At 38.6% G+C, this 19,073-nt stretch overlaps 1 protein-coding gene across 6 annotated transcripts in view; it reads left to right on the top strand.

Annotated features, from left to right (window-relative positions):
* trim9 (tripartite motif containing 9) overlaps positions 1 to 19,073 on the top strand; it is a 94,943-nt gene that overhangs the window by 36,240 nt on the left and 39,630 nt on the right. For all 6 annotated transcript variants that reach the window (XM_048537379.1, XM_048537377.1, XM_048537378.1 and 3 more), the window contains exons 2-3: positions 4,403 to 4,498; positions 9,593 to 9,715. In XM_048537379.1, the coding sequence (XP_048393336.1) occupies positions 4,403 to 4,498; positions 9,593 to 9,715 (219 nt within the window). The remainder of the gene's footprint in view (positions 1 to 4,402; positions 4,499 to 9,592; positions 9,716 to 19,073) is intronic.

The following is a 19,073-nucleotide window of genomic DNA, read 5'->3' as shown; positions in this document are numbered from 1 at the left end:
TTAAATGGGATACTGCAGAAAGTTACAGTAGAGGAATTTGGGAGTTCTTGTGCATGAGTCACAAACACATTCATGTTCAGCAGCTAATCAGGCAGCCAGATAGATTGTTGGCCTTTCTTACAATAGGAATAGAATATGAAGATGACAAGGCTTTCCTAAAACTATACAAGGCACTAGTCAGTCCATACCTAAATACTGTGCACAGTTTTGGTCTCTTTAACTAAGGAAGAGTGTACTGGCATTGGAGGCAGACCACAGGACGATTCAGAGTAAGGAGAGTTTTTCTATTGAAGATATGTTGAGTAGACTAGGTTTGTACTCATTGAGGTTTAGCAGAATGAGAGGAACCCTTATTAAAATGTAGAAGATTCTTAGCGACCTTGACAAGGTTAAAGTGGAAAGATTGTTCCCCTCGTGGAAGAGCTGAAGATAAGAGAAAATAATCTTAGAATAGAGGTCACCCATTTAAGGTAGAGATGAGGATGAGTTTCGTTTCTTAGAAGGATATGAATCTATGGAATTCTTCATCTCAGAGCGTTGTCAATATTATGTTGTTAAATATGTTCAAGGCTGAGAAAGACAAATTTGTAATCAGTAATGGAATTAGGTGTATGGGGATGAGACAGGAAAATGGAGCTGAGGATGTCCATAACAGCTAAAATCTTCTGGAATGCTGGATCAGATTCCATGGGCTAAATAGCGTACCTCTGCACCTGCATCTCATGGCTTTCAAGGATTTAGAAGAAAGTGGGAAAATTGTAATGAAATTCGATAGCTATCTCACAATCTACACTTCCAATGCAGCATCATTTTCAGCCTGTTTAATCATTGTTTCTAGCATGGTGACGAAATGTCTGAACGAGAACAAGCCAGCCTTACAAGCAAGTCAACAAATTCACCCACAACCCAAGCTACAGGTCTTTGCCAAAACTTTGCGTCACTTCTTTTTGTGGCATTTGCATTTTTTTTCGCAACAAAGGCAAAATTGCAAGGTTTGGTTGTCCTTGGTTACTAGGAGCTGTGCAGAAACGCGTCAAAGATTTAGAAATGTCTTACTGTCGGTCCATTCAAAGTGCCTAGGTGGAATGATACACATCAGCTGGCAATGTGATGTGACAGCTGGCAAAACATGCAGTTTATGTTAAACTGCTCTGTTTGAAGGCCAGAAGCTTGCATTTAAATTACTCATGGGTTTACATAGCATCATTGAATTCCTTCAGTGTGGAAGCAGGCTATTCAGCCTACCAAATCCACACTGACCGTCTGAAGAACATCCTACCCAGACCCATTCCCCTACCCTATCCCTGTAACTCTGCATTTTCCATGGCTGATCCACATAGACATAGACATAGACATAGACAGGACATCCCTAGTTATAATTTAGCACGGCCAATCCACCTAATCTGTACATCTTTGGACATGATTTACATCTTGAGCAAAACAAATTTAATCCCATAATACACAGATGGATCATCAGCCTCAATGCAAAATTAGAACATTGTTTAACATAGATAATGAACATTTTTCTGAGGTACATGGTGAGAATGTATCAGAAATTCCGTCCATTAGATTGTGTACCATTTCTTGATTTTAAAAGATGGAGAATTACTGGGAGCACAAAGTGTCCAATATGCATGCCTGACATGTTCCTGAACTGCCAAAGTCTCATGTACTTCATTGGTATTCAGCCATGCAATATAGCTGTCTCAAATAGGAAAAGAGAGAAAACTGAAAGGTGCAAGCCTAGTCTACTGTAATGCATTTCCTAACAGTCAGTTGCAGTGTAATAAATTTGTTGCAGGTGATCAATCATTTTTACCTCCTTCTAATTTACATTGCAAAAACTAGAAAAGCACAAGAGTGCATGTAAAGAGTGCAAAGTAAGGTTTTCTTTCTACCTGTGGTATTTTCATATTCTAACTGATTGCAGGTTTGTATATAGTGCTGTCCTTTTGAGGATGGACTCTTTCATGAACATCATTTTAACATGGTAGAGCAATTACAATGTTTTCTGATTATGATTATTTTTAATGTAATTAGATATTTTTAATACACTTCCTTTAACCTTTATGGTACAATATAGTTAATTAAGTGATTATTATGAGGTGCAGTTTAAAACGGTACAGTATCAATCCCTGGCTGTGGGTATTACCCTACATTGACCTTCGATCTTTTCCCAGGATTTGAATGATTTTTACAGAAATATTATGATCACAATAACAGCTCTTCTTGATTTATGTGCCATCTATCACAGTTTTATTCTCAATACTTTCATTCTTTCAACTGTCATACTAAAACCATTGAGTAATATATTGACTATACTTGTGAGTCAAAGTCATTCAGCCCATGATAAAACACCTATTTTACACCCAGAGAAAATATCAATCATAATATCATCATATCCTGTTTGTGCTCCAGTCAGTTATCACATCTTCTCCCTGAGATGTCGCTTTCAGCTGTATATATTATAAAATTTGGGGATGAGCGGAAGAATGAATTTAGGGAAAAGTGAAAGTAGGAGCTGAATGTTATCTCAGTGTGCAGCGGTCTCAATGAACTAGAGGTTCAAGGCTTGATTTCTTCCTCTGCTGAATTTCACTAATTTAGGGGTTAATTTAGTGAAGGGATGTGTTTATTAGACATTCCTGATTGAAAGTCTGGATTCAATATACAATTTTTGGACCTAATTGCTGATTACCATAACTTGAATTTGCTAAGAGGTGCTAAAATGACATCTGCAATTTAGCACTCAAGTTCTGACAGTGGGAAGCATTCCCCTGGTGGTTTGTTCCTCCCCCTTCTGCTAAAGATGGAGAGTGCCCTGGCTGATGTAACACTGCATTTCAGGATGACTCAGGAACTGAATCATGCTTGTCCAGGCATTCAAGGACCTTTCAAAGAGTGCCCCATCACCAGGGATGCTGGTTAATTCCAGAATTTCCTGCTCTGGTTTCCTGGTTGGGTTTTTCTGACATCTAGATTGTTTGGCAAATTTGATAAATAGGAGAGTAAATATTAATGAGGCAATTTGTGCCACTAGTGAGCCATTTAACAATCATGAATCCCTGTCTGTTGGTGTCTCACCTGCTTGCTTGTGAAAACTATAAGGGACAGAGCGAGATAATCTTGATGCTGAGATGGTCTTGGTCACAGATGTTCCCTATAATTTTTCTTGCTGCTTTTGTGGACTTCTAAGCTCATGCATGGCAAAGTCTCTTGGAAGTGGAAGCAATACATTGGCACAATGATTAATGTGCACAGAACTTCCCAGCCAAACCACATTTATCGCCTGGGTCTGTTACACATCTTGCTATAACCCACATCACCGAATGCCTATAAAATTCCACATTATAGATTCTGAAACTGGTTCCTTGTATCTGCTACTGACGTCTCATCCTGTTACTCTTAATGAACATAAAATATTGAGAGTAAATGGACATGTGGGCAACACATTTAGAAGTTATTCGATTTCAGTAAAGAGGAAAGTGACAATGTGGAGGGACAAATTTGCAAAAAAAAACATGCAAACATTTGTCAGCAATGTTTCTAGGAAACTCGCCTAACAATAATGATTAGAAAATTCTACTCATCAGCAACAGACTCTTTTAGTCTATTAAATCGTTTAGTTATTAGAGAAATAAACAAAGATTGAATATGTATCCTAATGTACTTCCAGTCCTTATCCCCAGTTCTTGAGTGATTGTTGAGTATGAAATCCTTACTCCCTGAGGCCGTGCTATTGATTAAAACCCAGTCTGCACCGCAGTCTTCAGGCAACCTATTTTTCATTTTCTTGTTCTTCAGCCACTGGATTTATCATATAAATTAGTTCTATTTCTGTTGACATGGATACTTGTCATATCTCCAGCCGGTAGCTTTGTAAGCCTGAAGTTGGGGAAATATTGCAAAGATTCTTCTAATTCACCCTGTAATCTATGAGTAACTCACTCTGGAGTAGTTCCTCTTCCTTCTTCTCACAGTTCTTTTTTGCCTTTGCACAGTATTGAACCTATATATAATTAAATGAATGAAAGAACCTCATAGGTATTTAATGATTTTTTTAAGTATGTTTGCAGGTGCAAAATAGGCTGAACTTTCACCTTAAAACAATAATACTATTTATGAAGACTGAAGAATTTTTAGAAATATATTTTGGTTTTATAGTACAAAATGAAATTTATTTAAAATATTTGAAAGTGACTCATTTGTTTTCAAAAATAGAAATAGTTGCTTTGCACTATATAAAATATCATCAAAGAAACTGAACTTCAGCATCATTTCAGATTCACTTACAATTATGTATCAATAAGGCTGTTAAGTGTGCACTTCAGTCAGCTTATCTTAATTGTTAAGTTTTGTTTTTAAAAATAATTCATTTGCTTCTGCTGATTTTTGTTTTTAGAATCAGCTCTCTCAAGCACTGAATGGATTGTCAGAGAAGGCAAAAGATGCCAAAGAGTTCTTGTCATTGCTAAGAAATATGGTGCAGCAAATCCAGGTATAAGTCTTAAGCTTTGAATTACTATTTGATTTGCCCATGATTAAATTCATTTTAGTATGGATTAGATTTTTATTACTCTTACTGTACTTTACTACATTACTTTACTATTACTTCATGTATTATTTCAGGTCTTTGCCCAGAATTACCTTATATATTCAGCATCCAAGAAATAAATATGGGATGTTTGTTTTCTTATTGTAAACTGTAAAGGAACGGTAAAAGCCCTTCTATTTCTGGTTAGGAGATAATGACCAAAAGAAGCTCAAAATTTACATGGTGCACCCCAAGAGTGAAATACATCCTTGAAGGCATTCACTGTTTTCATTTCTGGTTTATTAAACCACTCAGGCTAAGATCTGCTCTCATTTAAGAAAATACTATTCTGGTTTGGCTGCTGAACATTGATTGTACTGTCAATCAAACTAAATTTTTCAGGATGTTGGAAACCTTTTGCAGTAATGCTAGAAACCCCATTAAAGATGCTTGAAACCAGACTCTGGTTTTCTATCCTACCAAATAATTAAGGTCAATTCAAAAACAAAATAAATACTGATGCTAAAAATATGAAATAATAAAAGAGGAAATGCTGGAAGTATTCAGATCTGGCAGCACCAAAGAAATAACGGCCTTTAGTTTTACTGGTCCACCTTTGGCCTTAGTGTTGATATCAAATACAGGTCCAAGTGCACAGCTGAACCGCAGACCGTAAAGGGGATTTTACCTACAGTGGAAAATTAAAAAGCCACTGCTTGGTTTATTGTCTGTTTAAGGATGGTGGCCAGTCCCTAGGCCAGCAGCATTATGATAGAGATAATTGCTGCTGAGATGTGAAGTCATTCTCAAAGGGCCAATAAGTAGTTTACTTTGCCCATCAAGGTCAAGCAAATAAGCTCTGACAATTGGAGGGATGAACTTCCCAGTGATGGTGTTGCAGCAGAGATGCCCATTGCTATCAGGGGACCCCCTCCATAAAATGGGGAGCTTGTAGAAAGGAAACCGTCCCCTGGAAGATTCTGTGAGCTAGGCTTGATGTAACTGACTGTCTCTCCACATAGTGGGTGCTGTTCCAACATTTAACAAAAACATTAAAAGGCCGGTTAATCGGTAGCCTGTATGGTTCTCAGACAGCACCTTCGAACTCCATGACTACTTAAATCGAGAAGGACAAAGTCAGCAGATACAGGGGAACACCACCACCTTCAATTCCCCTCCAAGCCACTCACCACCCTGCTTTGGGAATATATCGCTGTTCCTTCACTGTCTCTGGGTCAGAATCGTGGAATTCCTTCCCTAAGGGCATTGTGGGTCAACCCACAGTAAGTGGACTGCAGCAGTTTAAGAATGCAGCTCACCACTGCCTTTTCATGGGCAACTAGAGACAGGCAGTAAATGCTGGCTAGACAATAACGCCCACATTCCACAAATGAATTTTTAAAAAAACCCATCAGTAGCTGTTCTCACCTCTTAACACATCCTGTGGCAGCTGGAAGACATCAGGCTTCCCTTTGGAAACCTATGCACTACCAAGCAACCACCTCTACCTTTCACCTGTCTCCAGCCTGGTTCTCAGGCCATTAAATTGTAGAACATTTGTAATCTCATGACTTTCATGTTTGTTTGTTTTTCGTTTTCATTTCTACTCTATTTCTTTTGCTACTCTTTCCTCCTAAAGTTACTTACGCTTGCGCAGAACCCAACTCCAAGCTAACATTATCTGTCCTGTTTTTACAAATTGGGCGTTGTAACAGTCCCAGCCTTGTCTTGTAATTAGAAACTGGTTTATTCTCACAAACACAGAAAGTTGAAACAGATATTTACTGCACTGGATCAAAGCAGAGAGTCAGAAAAAAAAGCACAAAGCACAAACTACTGTCAATGCATTTATTTAGGTTTAAATGCCTTTATTACTCAGGATTCCCCAAAATAGTTGCTCCCTTCAGATCTCTTGTAGGCAACATATTGCTGAGATTGCAACATATTCAATGAACTCTGCGCTGTGTGTATTATTTCATAACAGTTCAACAAAGTGTCAGCATCTATTGTATAGCTACATACCTACACATCACACCAGATATGTACCATAGAATCACATAGCACAAAGATGCCCCTTGGCCCATGAAGTTTGTACTGCCTGGAGACAGCTAGATAACAATTATGCCAAGGAAATTTCTGACAGATGCAGTTTAATGTGGATAAATGTGTGGTTGTACACTTTGGTGGCAAGAACAGGAAGGCAGATTACTATCTCAATGGAGTCAAGTTAGGTAAAGGGGAAGCACAACAAGATCTAGGTGTTCTTGTACATCAGTCAATGAAAGCCAGCATGCAGGTACAGCAGGTCGTGAAGAAAGCTAATAGCATGCTGGCCTTCATCACAAGAGGAATTGAGTATAGGAGCAAAGAGGTCCTTCTGCAGCTGTACAGGGTCCTGGTGAGACCGCACCTGGAGTTTTGTGTGCAGTTTTAGTCTCCCAATTTGAGGAAGGACATTCTTGCTGTTGAGGGAGTGCGGCGTAGGTTCACAAGGTCAATTCCCGGAATGGCGGGACTATCACATGTTGAAAGATTGGAGCAACTGGGCTTGTATACTCTTGCATTTAGAAGGATGAGAGGGGATCTGATTGAGACGTATAAGATTATTAAGGGATTGGACACTGTGGAGGCAGGAAGCATGTTTCTGCTGATGGGTGAGTCCAGGACCAAAGGACACAGTTTAACAATAAGGGGTAGGCCATTTAGAACAGAGTTGAGGAAAAACTTCTTCACCCAGAGAGTGGTGGATATATGGAATGCTCTGCCCCAGAAGGCAGTGGAGGCCAACTCTCTGGATGCTTTCAAGAAAGAGATAGACAGAGCTCTTAAAGATAGTGGAATCAAGGGGTATGGGAAATAAGGCAGGAACAGGATACTGATTGTGGATGATCAGCCATGATCATAATGAATGGCCTACTCCAGCACCTATTGTCTATTGTCTATTGACAAATCTCACCAAAATTCATTTTTTTGGACAGTTTTCTTTAAGGAAAACAAAATCCTTTTAGATTTTAATTTCCTAATGGGGACTTGTGAGCCATTGAAACTGTACCCACTACAGATGTAATTAGGTCTGGAATCTGTATTTGAAAATCTACCTTCAAAAATAATTATTTGGGTCTTATCGCCTCAATAAATGTCCAACAATGAGGCTACTACATTCACTGCTGACTTTTAAGAAATTGGCCCCAAAAATTCTAGCAATCTCTCTCTCTCCGTCTCTCTATTTGTCTCTCTCTGTTTTTTTTTCTTTCTCTCTCTCTCTCTCTCTCTCTCTTTGTGGCTTGAATTTCTAATTGGTCCTTCCTATTTCCATGACCTAATGCCAAAATCCTACCTTTTCCCTCTAACCCAGAACACTGTTTCTATTTAAGTAGTCATCTGATCCTCCCTTGAATGCTTCAATTAAACAGGGTCTCACACACTTCTAGACATTCTATTTAAGACCCTAGTATTTTTCTCACTTTCTTTCATCCTTTCAAAATACTTTACAACTGAGTCCCTTGGTTCTCAATCCTTTAGTTGTCCCTTAAACTCTTGTCCAGACATCCAGGTCTCCCTACTTCTGTACACCCTTCATTATAGCATCCTTTATTATATACTGTCTGTCCAGGTTCTTTGTGCCAAAGCGTATCATTTCTGATTTCTCCTCATTGAACTTAATCTGTCACCTATCGGCCCACTCCACCAACTTGTTAATATCCCTTCGTTCTACACTATCCTCTGCACAACTTACAATTTTCCCACATTTAGTGGTACCTGCAAACGTTGGATTGTCCCCTGTGCATTTATGTTTAGATCATTCATGTATATCAGGAAAATCATGACCTGTAGGGAACTCTACTATGAACATTCCTTCAGCCCAATAAATATCCAGTCACAATTCCTTTTTGTTTCTTATCCCTCAACAACGTTGTTTCCATATTGCCATGATTCCTTTTCTTCTATGATCCATATCTTTCCTTCTGCTCGATGTTGATTTGACTCTGGTGCCATGACAGTGGGGAGCTCTAAATTTCTGACAACCAAGCAAGGTACTCCACCAATTACTTCGAAACGAAATAAGTTCGGCAACAAACTAAATAGGAAAATGTTCTGATTTGTTCTTACCTTCTCATTAAATTTTACAAGAAATAAAATAAATGATCAAGGTATTTCCTGGGCTGAAGATAGAAGCAATATTTTCACAAATTTCAAAAAGTTATTTTTTTAAAGCTTTTTTTAAAGGTTTTTAAATTTTGTGTTTTCTTTGAGTCCAGTAAGGATGTTTAGTAGTATTTATGAACTTAATGTGCCATTTTCAAAACAGCTACAAAGTGTAACTTTCCATTGAGACTTAATAGCATAAAAGCATAAATTCTTCTCAGTTCAGCAATTTCTTTTTGATTGCAGTATGTAAGTGTTTAGCTGCACATCCTATGGAGAAGTGTGAATCACTAACTGAAGCATCAGGAATTCAATTTTTCCAAGTCACATACAGACTCCAGAAATGGCTGTCAGCTTTGAAGGAGTATTAATGCTGTACATTGACAATACAACCATCATTATTTACTGAAAAAATGAGTGTATGATTCCTGTTTTCTCCATGCCCACACTTCATTTACAAGGTACAAGCCAGAAGTATGGTCAAATACTCCCCACTTGCCTAGATAGGCGTAGCTTCAACAGCCCTCAAGAAGTTTGACAACATCCAGCCCAAAGCAGTCTGCTTGATTGACACCACAATTACTACCTACAACACTTATTCTCTTCACCATCAACACACAGTAGCAGCAGTGTGTAGCATCAAAGAGATGCAACACAGCACTTCATTGGGGCTGCGTCTTTGGCGTCTTCCAAAGATGTAGAAACTGAAAGTGTTGGTGGGACTTTAGCTATTTGCTTTTATTTCAGACCTCCAGCACCTACACCATGTTGGTATAACTTTGATCATGTTCAGTTTTGGATAATGAATGGTATTAGCTTGATTCTGCTATGAATCTTTTTCCAGCAGGCCTCTGTTATACTTTGTTTATCTTTGACTGACTCCATCGGTTTGTATTTCTTTACTGTATACAGGAAAATGGTGTTGAGTTTGAAGCTTGTCTTGTTGCCCAGTGTGATGCCCTCATTGAAGCTTTGAACAGAAGGAAGGGACAGTTGCTTTCACGGGTGACTAAAGAACATGAACATAAACTTAAGGTTAGTTCTGGATTTTCTGCAGTCTTCCAAACCTCGTGTTGTCCAGTGAATGCCTACGCAATGTAGCAATGAGTGGTTAATTTTTTCTTCCCTATTTAGTTGCAAAGTACCACCACTTCACATCCTTCTATGTATTACAATATTTTTAAATTAGATTAATTAGATTCCCTACAGTGTGGAAACAGGCCCTTCGGCCCAACAGGTCCACACTGCCCCTTGAAGCATCCCACCCAGACCCATCCCCCTATAACACACACACACACCCCTGAACACCACGGGCAATTTTAGCATGGCCGATCCACCTAACCTGCACATCTTTGGACTGTGGGAGGAAACCAGAGCACCCAGAGGAAACCCACGCAGACATGGGGAGAACGTGCACACTCCACACAGACAGTCGCCCGAGACAGGAATCGAACCCAGGTCTCTGGCGCTGTGAGGCTGCAGTGCTAACCACTGAGCCACCGTGCCACCCAATTGAGTCATTTGCATGTAGTGTTATTAAATCAAATCTTGTGGAGTAGCATGGAATTTTGTCTTTAGCTTCCAAATGCAACATTTTGATGTGTATGTGCAGTTGCCAGAGGTTGCTATATGACTTCAATCCACAATAGTATATAAGCTCACTGTTTGTGCCACCAGGCATCAGGCTATTTTCTTTAATTGTTGTCATGGGCAATTTCCATACAATTGAATGAATTTTGAAAAATTTCCATGTTCTAATTAGACATATAAATAGCAAAAATGTGCTATCACTAGGGCCGATTATGGACCAGTAAATGGAAGTAGAGCTGTAGTTGAAGTATTGGACTAATATTTTGCATCTAGAAAGTCTTGCCCAAATCATGGTGAAAGGGGAGATAATTCAGACACTTAAAAGGTTTACACTATTAAAAGGCAAGCTTTCAGTAGGCTGTCTGTACTTAAGGTTGACATGACAGCAGGATTGGATAATATGCTTCCAAGGAAACTGCGAGAAGTGAGTGGCAATTGTAGAGACATAGACAGTAATTTTACAGTAAGTACTCATGAGTTGCTTCAGAGGACTGGAGAATTGCAAACATCACAATATGAAAAGATACGCCTGGCAACTACAGGCCATTCAGTGTAACCTTGTGGTGTGGAAGTTTCTAGAAACAATAATTTGGTATAAAATTAGTCTGTTGGACACGAGCAAGGTAACCTTAAAAAGCCAGCATGGATTTGTTTAAGGCAAGCTGTGTTTAACTGACTTGGTGAAATTAACAGAGGGTTGATGAGGATAATGCTGCTGAGGTGGTGCATTTAAATATATAAAAGGCATTTGCTGTAGTGCCCAGAACAGGCTTGTGATCAGAATGATATTGAAGATCAGAATGTTCATTGAATGATAGGGATAGTAGCAACACATAGACCAAACTGGCTAAGTTACAGAAAACTGAGTGGGTGCTGTGGGCTTTGCTGGCTGGGCCAATGTTTATTGCCCATCGCTAGCTGCCCTTGAGAAGTTGCTGGTGAGATGCCTTCTTTTACAACTCCTGTTCATTTGTTGTAAGTAGATAACAATGCCATTAGGAAGGGCGTTCTTGGATTTTGACTTAGCAATAATGATATGTTTCCAAGTCAGGATGGTGAGTGGCTTGTTCGCATGTATTTGTTATCTTGAACTTCCAGATGGTAGTTACAATGAGTTTAAAAGGAATAGACGGGGTAAACACAGGGAGTATGTTCCAGATTACTGGAGATTCTAGAACCAGAGTTCCTCGTTCAAGTGTATGGGGTAGGGCATTTAAGATTGATGAGAAATTTCTTCACCCAGAAAATGATGAGGTTGTGCAGTTTTCTGCCACAGAAAGCAGTTGAAGTCAAAACATTGAATGTTTTTAAGGATTTAGATATAGTTTTTAAGACCAAGTATATCAAAGGATTTCGAGAGAAAGTGGGAACAGGGTGCTGAGTTACATGACCAACAATGATCAATTGGAATGACGGAGTCAGCAGAAGAACAAAAGGTCTACTTCCACTACTATTTTCTATGCTGCTATGGGGTAAGTGACTTTCAATCATCTTCCTTTGTGCTAGGTATGACTTCAGTGGAGAGTTTTGGCCCTAACACCTATTGACTCAAGCTTTACCAGAGCGCCTTGATGCCAAACCTAATCAAATGTGGCCTTGCTATCGAGGGCAGTCTCTCTCACTTTGCCTTTGAAGTTCATCTCCTTTAGTTCATATTTGTAAGAGCTGAGTCACCTTGAAAGAACCCAAACTGAGCATTCATGAGCAGGTTATTGCCAAGAAAATGCTGCTTAACTCCTTCCATCACTTTACTGATAATTGAGATTAGATTGATGGAAATTGGCTGGGTTGGATTTATCCTGCTGTTTGTGTTCATAACATGCCTGGTAATTTTCCATATTGTCGGGTGGATACCAGTGTTGTAGCTGTACTGAAACAGCTTGGATAGGGAATGGCCGGTCTGGGACACACATCTTCAGTACTATTGGTCGATTCATAGGACCGCTAGCCTATGCAATATTCAATGCCTCCAACCTTTACTTGGAGAAGAGATGGTTGAGAGGAAAAGTGCAGAAGGGTCATTGGAATCAAGATGTTAACTCTGTTTCTCTCTCTGTTGATGCTGTCAAATGTGCTGATATGCTCTAGCAATTTCTGTTTTTGTTTGGCTAAGATACTGATTTTTTTTTGAGACCATTTTAGCTACTAACGTAAAGGTACTATTTACTCTGATCTTTCCGTTTTACAGCTTCCACCTTCTTGTAGTTTATTGTATATTCTAAATAAAGAGTTGAACCTGCCATTTAAGAAAATGCGGTATAGTATTAAGGCTAGATTTGTTTTCTTTTGTTTGAGCTCTGTTAGCTGCCGCCAGTTTGATTGTTGTTGATACCTTGCAGTTGGCTGTCAGCATCCTTCTGACAGAAGATGCAAGTTAATAAAAGGAAGTAGGGGAGCAGAGTATAGGTGTCCCAACTATAATCTTTCAGGGTTTCCTAGATACTGGATTCTAAAAATTGCACGTATCACTCTGTTTTTCAAGAAGGGCTAAAGAGGAAAACTAGGGAATTACAGACCAGGTAGCCCAACATTTGAGGTGGGGTAATTGTTGGAGTCTGTAATCATGGATGGAGTAACTGAATACCTTGAAAATGTTCAGTTAATCATGGAGAACCAGCATGGATTTGTGACAGGTAGATCATGCCTGACAAGCCTCATTGAATTTTTTGAAGAGGTGGTTAAAGTAGCAGACAGGGGAATATCTTATTCTATGAACTACCTAAAGGCATTTGATAAGAGACTTTTAACTAAGGTAGAGGCCCATGGAATTCATGTTACATTACGAGTTTTTTTGGGAAATTTGTTGAGTGGCAGGAAATAGAGAGTGGAGATAATGTGTAGGTAACTCAAATTGGCAGGATATGACCAGTGATGTCCATCAAGGATCTGTGTTAGGGTCTGAATTATTCACATTATTTATTAATGGTTTGGATAGTGACACAGAAAATCAAAATCACAGGACACACAAATCCAGTTCATAATCAGGAAGAAATTGAACCCAGTACTTTATAATGTTTCCAATCATGTAAGAAGTAACTAATCCAGTAGCGCAATAAGTGGAGACATTTTGTTTCTGAAATGCGACTGTACAGATTGTAACACAATTCATTGTAAAATCACTGATGTGTGATAGTCACCCCCTTCCACACAATGAAATTGAACAGATTTTTCTAAATAATTTGTTAAAAAGTCAACAAAATTGATTTTCTCCACTTTATTTCTACAGGTTGATAGATTGCTTTCTTTTCTCACAGGCTAATTTGTGTTCGGGATATCTTTACTAGAAGTAGTGTTCAGAGACCCACATATAAATAGAAATGTGCAAACCTGTCACATATTAGTTACGCTTGGCAGAACCTGACCTACTTTGCGACGAATTTTTTTTTCCCCTGTTAGAAGCTCGACGGGAGTGTTAATATACATGTTTTCATTTGGGGATAACCTTTCTCCAATTTAGGAACTGGGCCAGAATTGTCATAAAAATTTGGAGACAATTACAAAACTCTCTTTACTACAATCTTTGCTTTCTAAAAAGTAAAGGCAAATAAGAATTACTTTTACAGTGCAGAGAAATGATTCCAGGCTTTGACAAATGCATTTTGGTTCACAATATAAACTCATAATTTATTGCTAAATTAGACATTTGAATCAAGAATAAAGTGCTCACAAGGTATACAAAAATTCACATTTGTTTAAAGGTGATGTCTTATGCAAGTGAATAGCTGAATTTTTGAACAATATAAATTCATTAGCAATGTTTGATGGTTGAATTGCGTTTGGTTTCCTTTACTTCATTATTGTAACAATTTTCCATCAGTTAAGATGTACATTTTGCCTTTCCATTTTTAAGTACAGACTGTTTAGATTTACTTATATATCCCTGTTAGATTTGGATGTGAAAAATTATGATGTTATCAAATGTAGTGGAGGGCAACTATTTCTGGTGTAAGTCTGATGTTGTCTCCAGGAGAGCAGGGAATGATGCATAAAAGTTATTCTGTTCCAATTGATGGAAACATTCCAGAAGACATTCGCATTTTCATTTGTGACTGGACAATTTGCATTTTTTATGGTAGAATGACTCCAAACAGTTCAAGTAACATCTGTAGAGAGAAGAAATATTTGTTAACATATCTTTGTTGCAATTAACTGCTGGAATTTTCTGAGAGAAAAGGCTTTAAAGTGTTGCCGGATTGCTTAGTCTAAAACTTCAAATTTCTCACTTCTTAAACAAAACAATCTCTTGACATTAAAAAAAATTAGTTAAGCTTTTATTCTCTGCTCGGATATAAGATAAGGAAGTCCTATGGCACAATGGTAGTGTTCTCCTCTGAGTTAGATGCTCCAAGTTGAAGTCACGCTCCAGGATTTGATTCGTAGGTAAACAGGTTGATTATCAAATTGTAATCCCACCAATGTGTCTATGGCATATGGGGAGAGTGGGACAGTTTCATGTTCAGCCATGCTTGATGCATATTGGCAATGCTGAAGCCTCCTGCAGCAGACCAATGATCTATTCAAAAAAAAAATTACCTATGGAAACTAATCAGTAGCATTTGTCAGTGGGGGTGGAAGGAGAGAAACTGATATAAAATTGATTGTCATGCACATGTAATATCTAACCCTATTTCACATCAGCACCAATTTCTAGCTCACCATTCCACTCTTCCTCTTTCCATTTGAACAATGTTTCCGATTTGGCCAATTCACTTTGAGCTCTCCATTTTCAGGAGATCTGTGAGAACATAAAGTGAAAGCACACAGCCTTAGTACAGGGATGCTTCACCCTTGATATTCTGTCCCCATGAAACCTGTAGATTATGCTGTAAGGGATGGGTTTCAAGCACCTCTCCTAGTTCCCCACCAGCCTGTGCTTCATGTGATTCTGCTTGGCTGTGTGGCTTGAGAGGATAGCTCTTTGCCACCAACATCACAGGTGCTTGGAGGTATCTACAGCTACTTCAGTGGTTTTCAGTGTGACATTACACCTGTCCTTTTATAGTAGTCTTCCTAACCAAATTTATGTTGTCTCAAAAAGAACATCATTCTGACCCTGGCATGAAATAGCTGCCATAAGCACCGCTGTCCATCCCTTCTCTACCATGCCAGACCACTCCTAACATGCTACAAGAATGTTTACAAGGAATGAGAAACTTCAGTTATGAGGACAAAGAGAAGAAAGTTAAACAGAGATCTGGTAGAGGTTTTCAAAAACTTTAGTACATTGAAAAGAGTAGATAGAAAGAAACGGTTCCAACCCATGAATGAAGCAAGATTAAGAGGGCATGGATTTAAAGTGATTTTCAAAAGAAGCAAGTGTGATATGAAAACACTAGCTTTACTCAGTGAGTAGTTGGGAGACAGAATGCACTGCCTCGAAGTATAGGTACAATCAAGGCATTCAAGAGGGCATGGGATGATTATTTGGATAAAAAGAATGTTCAAGGGCATGGAGATAAAGGATGGGATTGGCACTTAGTAATGATGCTCTCCTGTAGAACACATTTCTCAAAATGGGCTCCTTTTGTGAGGCTTCTGTGATTTTGTGACGCCCGTGCTTGTACATAACCACAACAAAGGGACAGGCAGTCAAACCAAGTAACCCCTCAACCATCTGCTGCCTGTACAGGTTTATGACTTACTGTGGCAAGGCCCAAGAGCAGATTCATGGGCAGATCCTCTGATCTGCCCACCCTCCTCTCTGTTTTGGGTAGCTAAACGGCTGAAGTGTGAGGCTGAATAGCTAAAACAAAAATTGAGAAGCCTTTTTAAGGTGAAAGAAGCGCTGCAATCTACTAATGTACACGTGGGATTCTAAAGCCTCAAGGCCACAAAAAAAACAGGCAGCCCGGGATTCCAGGAACCACTTTAAATATTTATTTCATGTTATTGTTATGTTCATCACTGTTTCTGCCAAAGCCCTGATGAAATAGGGAGCGCTCCCATGTAGACAGCCTCTTTCTGAGGTTCCCTACTATCTCTGGATGACAGGATGGAATGTGTCCAGACTATTGATTAGGTTGAGAAAGTGGAGGGTGTGCAGTAGCACAAAACACTTGCATGCAGAACGAAGTGTCATAGCGGGAATTTCTGCAGACTGATCAAATAATGGGGAGCAAGTTTCCAATGGAGGTTTTAAGGCTAGGCCGATGTGAATGCTCAAAGATCAACTTGCCTTCTGAGGACAAAAAAGATACTTGCTAAATTTTGTTTTGAAGGAGAATCTGATTTTTGGACTCTCACCAGATAAATTCTCATATTTGTCATTCTTCTCATTTCATCTGGGAGCAAAAAATTATGCCCAACAGCTTCAGTCTTTCTAATAGTTAGCTGGAGGACATTTCATCTTGTTCAGAACTTGATGTTGGATAAGAAGAGTGACGGATCAATGGAAATTTTGAGAATGCTTGTATCGAAATGAGATTATGTTTCTGGATGATAGTTGTAGAATTTGGTATTTTGATGAGAAATAAGAGGAGACCAAGAGATTGCTCCTGTGGGGAGATACTGAAAGTAACTTTGCAGGAGTGGGAAGTTTGTAATGATACTTTGGTTATATAGGGACTTATAGAATGGAACCGAGCAAGTACAGAATGCCCCAAATGGTTGGATGATTGAGAAGGAATATTGCACTTCGTGATCACATGAAAGAGTAATGATTATGCCAAACACATTAAATATTAGACCAGTTGTATAAATGCAGTAAATTTCTCCAGCTTCCACAAGAAACTGGTATTTCTCAAATATCAGACTTTCTATTCAGTGCTCAAAGAAAAAAATCTTAATCCAATGAAATTATTAAAATGGAGAAAAACATCAATCCATTTGATTGCAAATCAAAACTTCTGACTGAATTGCTGGCAATTAGTGAAAATGTAGAAACTGAAATAGTGTAATATATTACCAAGGTATGCTGATTCATTTTACCATAGTAACTAAAATTCCTAATGTTAAGGTTTGTTTAAGAGAAGATAAAATATAATTAATATTATTAAACCTAAACTAAAGATTTATTATCTTTGAACACTGTTGCTAATTGATACATCAGGCTTTCTCAGATTAGGGTTTTGAATTAAATATTCTTGACCAGCGAAAAATACTCATTGACAGCTCATGGAATTTATGAACTGTATCTGTGCTTGCAGTTCCCAAAGTGCTGAAAGCTAATATAATTGTTACAGTCCCAGCTGATGTCTTTACTAGACAGTCAATTCTAGACTGAAATCTGCCTTGATAGATATTTCTTTTTAATGGGTCTAATGAGGTGCTTTTCACTGAAATACAAGCATACAATGCTACAGATTTGGTTTTAATAATAAAACAAAACTTTATTATGCAAAAAATAGAATAAACCAAACTATTTATTTATAACACAAGTTCAAAGACTTAGAAACATCTAATAAAATGTATTCCCATTAATCCCAAAGGTACGTCCTTACAGAATTCACCAGGGAGTTGATGAGGAGCATAGCTATGAAATGTAATCCCATTAATCCCAGAGGTACTTCCTTACAGCATTCACCAGGGAATTGATGAGGAGCATAGTCCCTCTACACCTTCTGTGTTAGCCTGCTAGAGCTAATTTAACAGATGTTTAAATTCCCTGTACTGGGAATCTGATAGGCTCTTCAAATAGCTTCATACAACTGAGTTTAGACTTCCTCAGCTTCAATTAACTCCTTCAGGGTTGTAACCAAATACTTTTGGTCAGTAACTTTCACACTAAACTGCTTACACACTGAGGTAGCCTATTCCTTAACAATTCTAAGCCATCTTCTTTTACATATCCAGCTTCAGCCAAGACTTCTACAAAGCTCTCAAATGGAACCTAAATGTTATTTTTTCAAGCTATGGGTATTGACTCGAATCAAAAGAAAATAAAAATCAATTTCTGACCTTCTGAGCTGAAAGGCTGTTTACTTTGTTCCCTCATAAAATCTTCCCCAATGGGGAGAAAAAAACCCACTATTAACACCAGGAACTCTTTCAGTCCTACCTTTCTTTAAATAATTCCTGTATGGCTACAGAAATACTTACTTGTAATTAGTAAACTCCTTCAAACACACAAATCAAAGCTCACATGCCACTATGTTAAATCCAGACTCTAAAACAAAAGACAGACTTTACATCACAATACATACAGTACAGAATTTCTCACTGCATGTCACTGATTATTTAAGACAGTAGGTGGAACTTGATGTTGGCTGAGGGAGCAGGAAAAAGGCTGGTGGAAAGCAGAGTTTCAAGTGCTTGACATTAGGATAGAAGTGCAAAATTTTCCCAGCAGCAGGAAAGTAATTAATCAATCTGTATGTGATGAATCGTCATTTACAAAAGATTTTGTGATTAATTATGTGGTTAAGTTGGAGGAGGGTCTTCAATTTCACAACTGGCTAAAGCTCATAAGGAAAACAGCCTTTGACAATGGAGGAGAGAGAATTGGAGTTGTCTGTCAGCATTGGGAGAGTCTGTTACAAGAAAGAACAGCCTGAGAAGCATTGTTGGGCAGGTCAGGGAGACTGGGGAAGTTCAAGGGACATTGAGAGCAAGTTCCGGGTTTGGTTGAAGAAGATCTTGGTATAAGTACCGTACATCTATAGGTGCAAGGTTCTATTTGCAGGCAGGTGAACAGTGATGGGCACCTTGTTCACTTTCTGGAAGCAACATGGATCTTGACCACCCAGTTTAATTTGGAATTTGATGTGGCATACTTGCATTTACTGGAAGCTACATATACTAATACACATAGTCATGTAGATAAAAGAACACGTGCAAGCACTGTGCCCATTTCAACCCAACAGGA

The sequence above is a fragment of the Stegostoma tigrinum genome, chromosome 10, assembly GCF_030684315.1.
Source record: "Stegostoma tigrinum isolate sSteTig4 chromosome 10, sSteTig4.hap1, whole genome shotgun sequence".
Classification (NCBI taxonomy): Eukaryota; Metazoa; Chordata; class Chondrichthyes; order Orectolobiformes; family Stegostomatidae; genus Stegostoma; species Stegostoma tigrinum.
The sequence above is the reverse complement of the archived record's forward strand: the minus strand, read 5'-3'. Positions and strand labels throughout refer to the sequence as shown.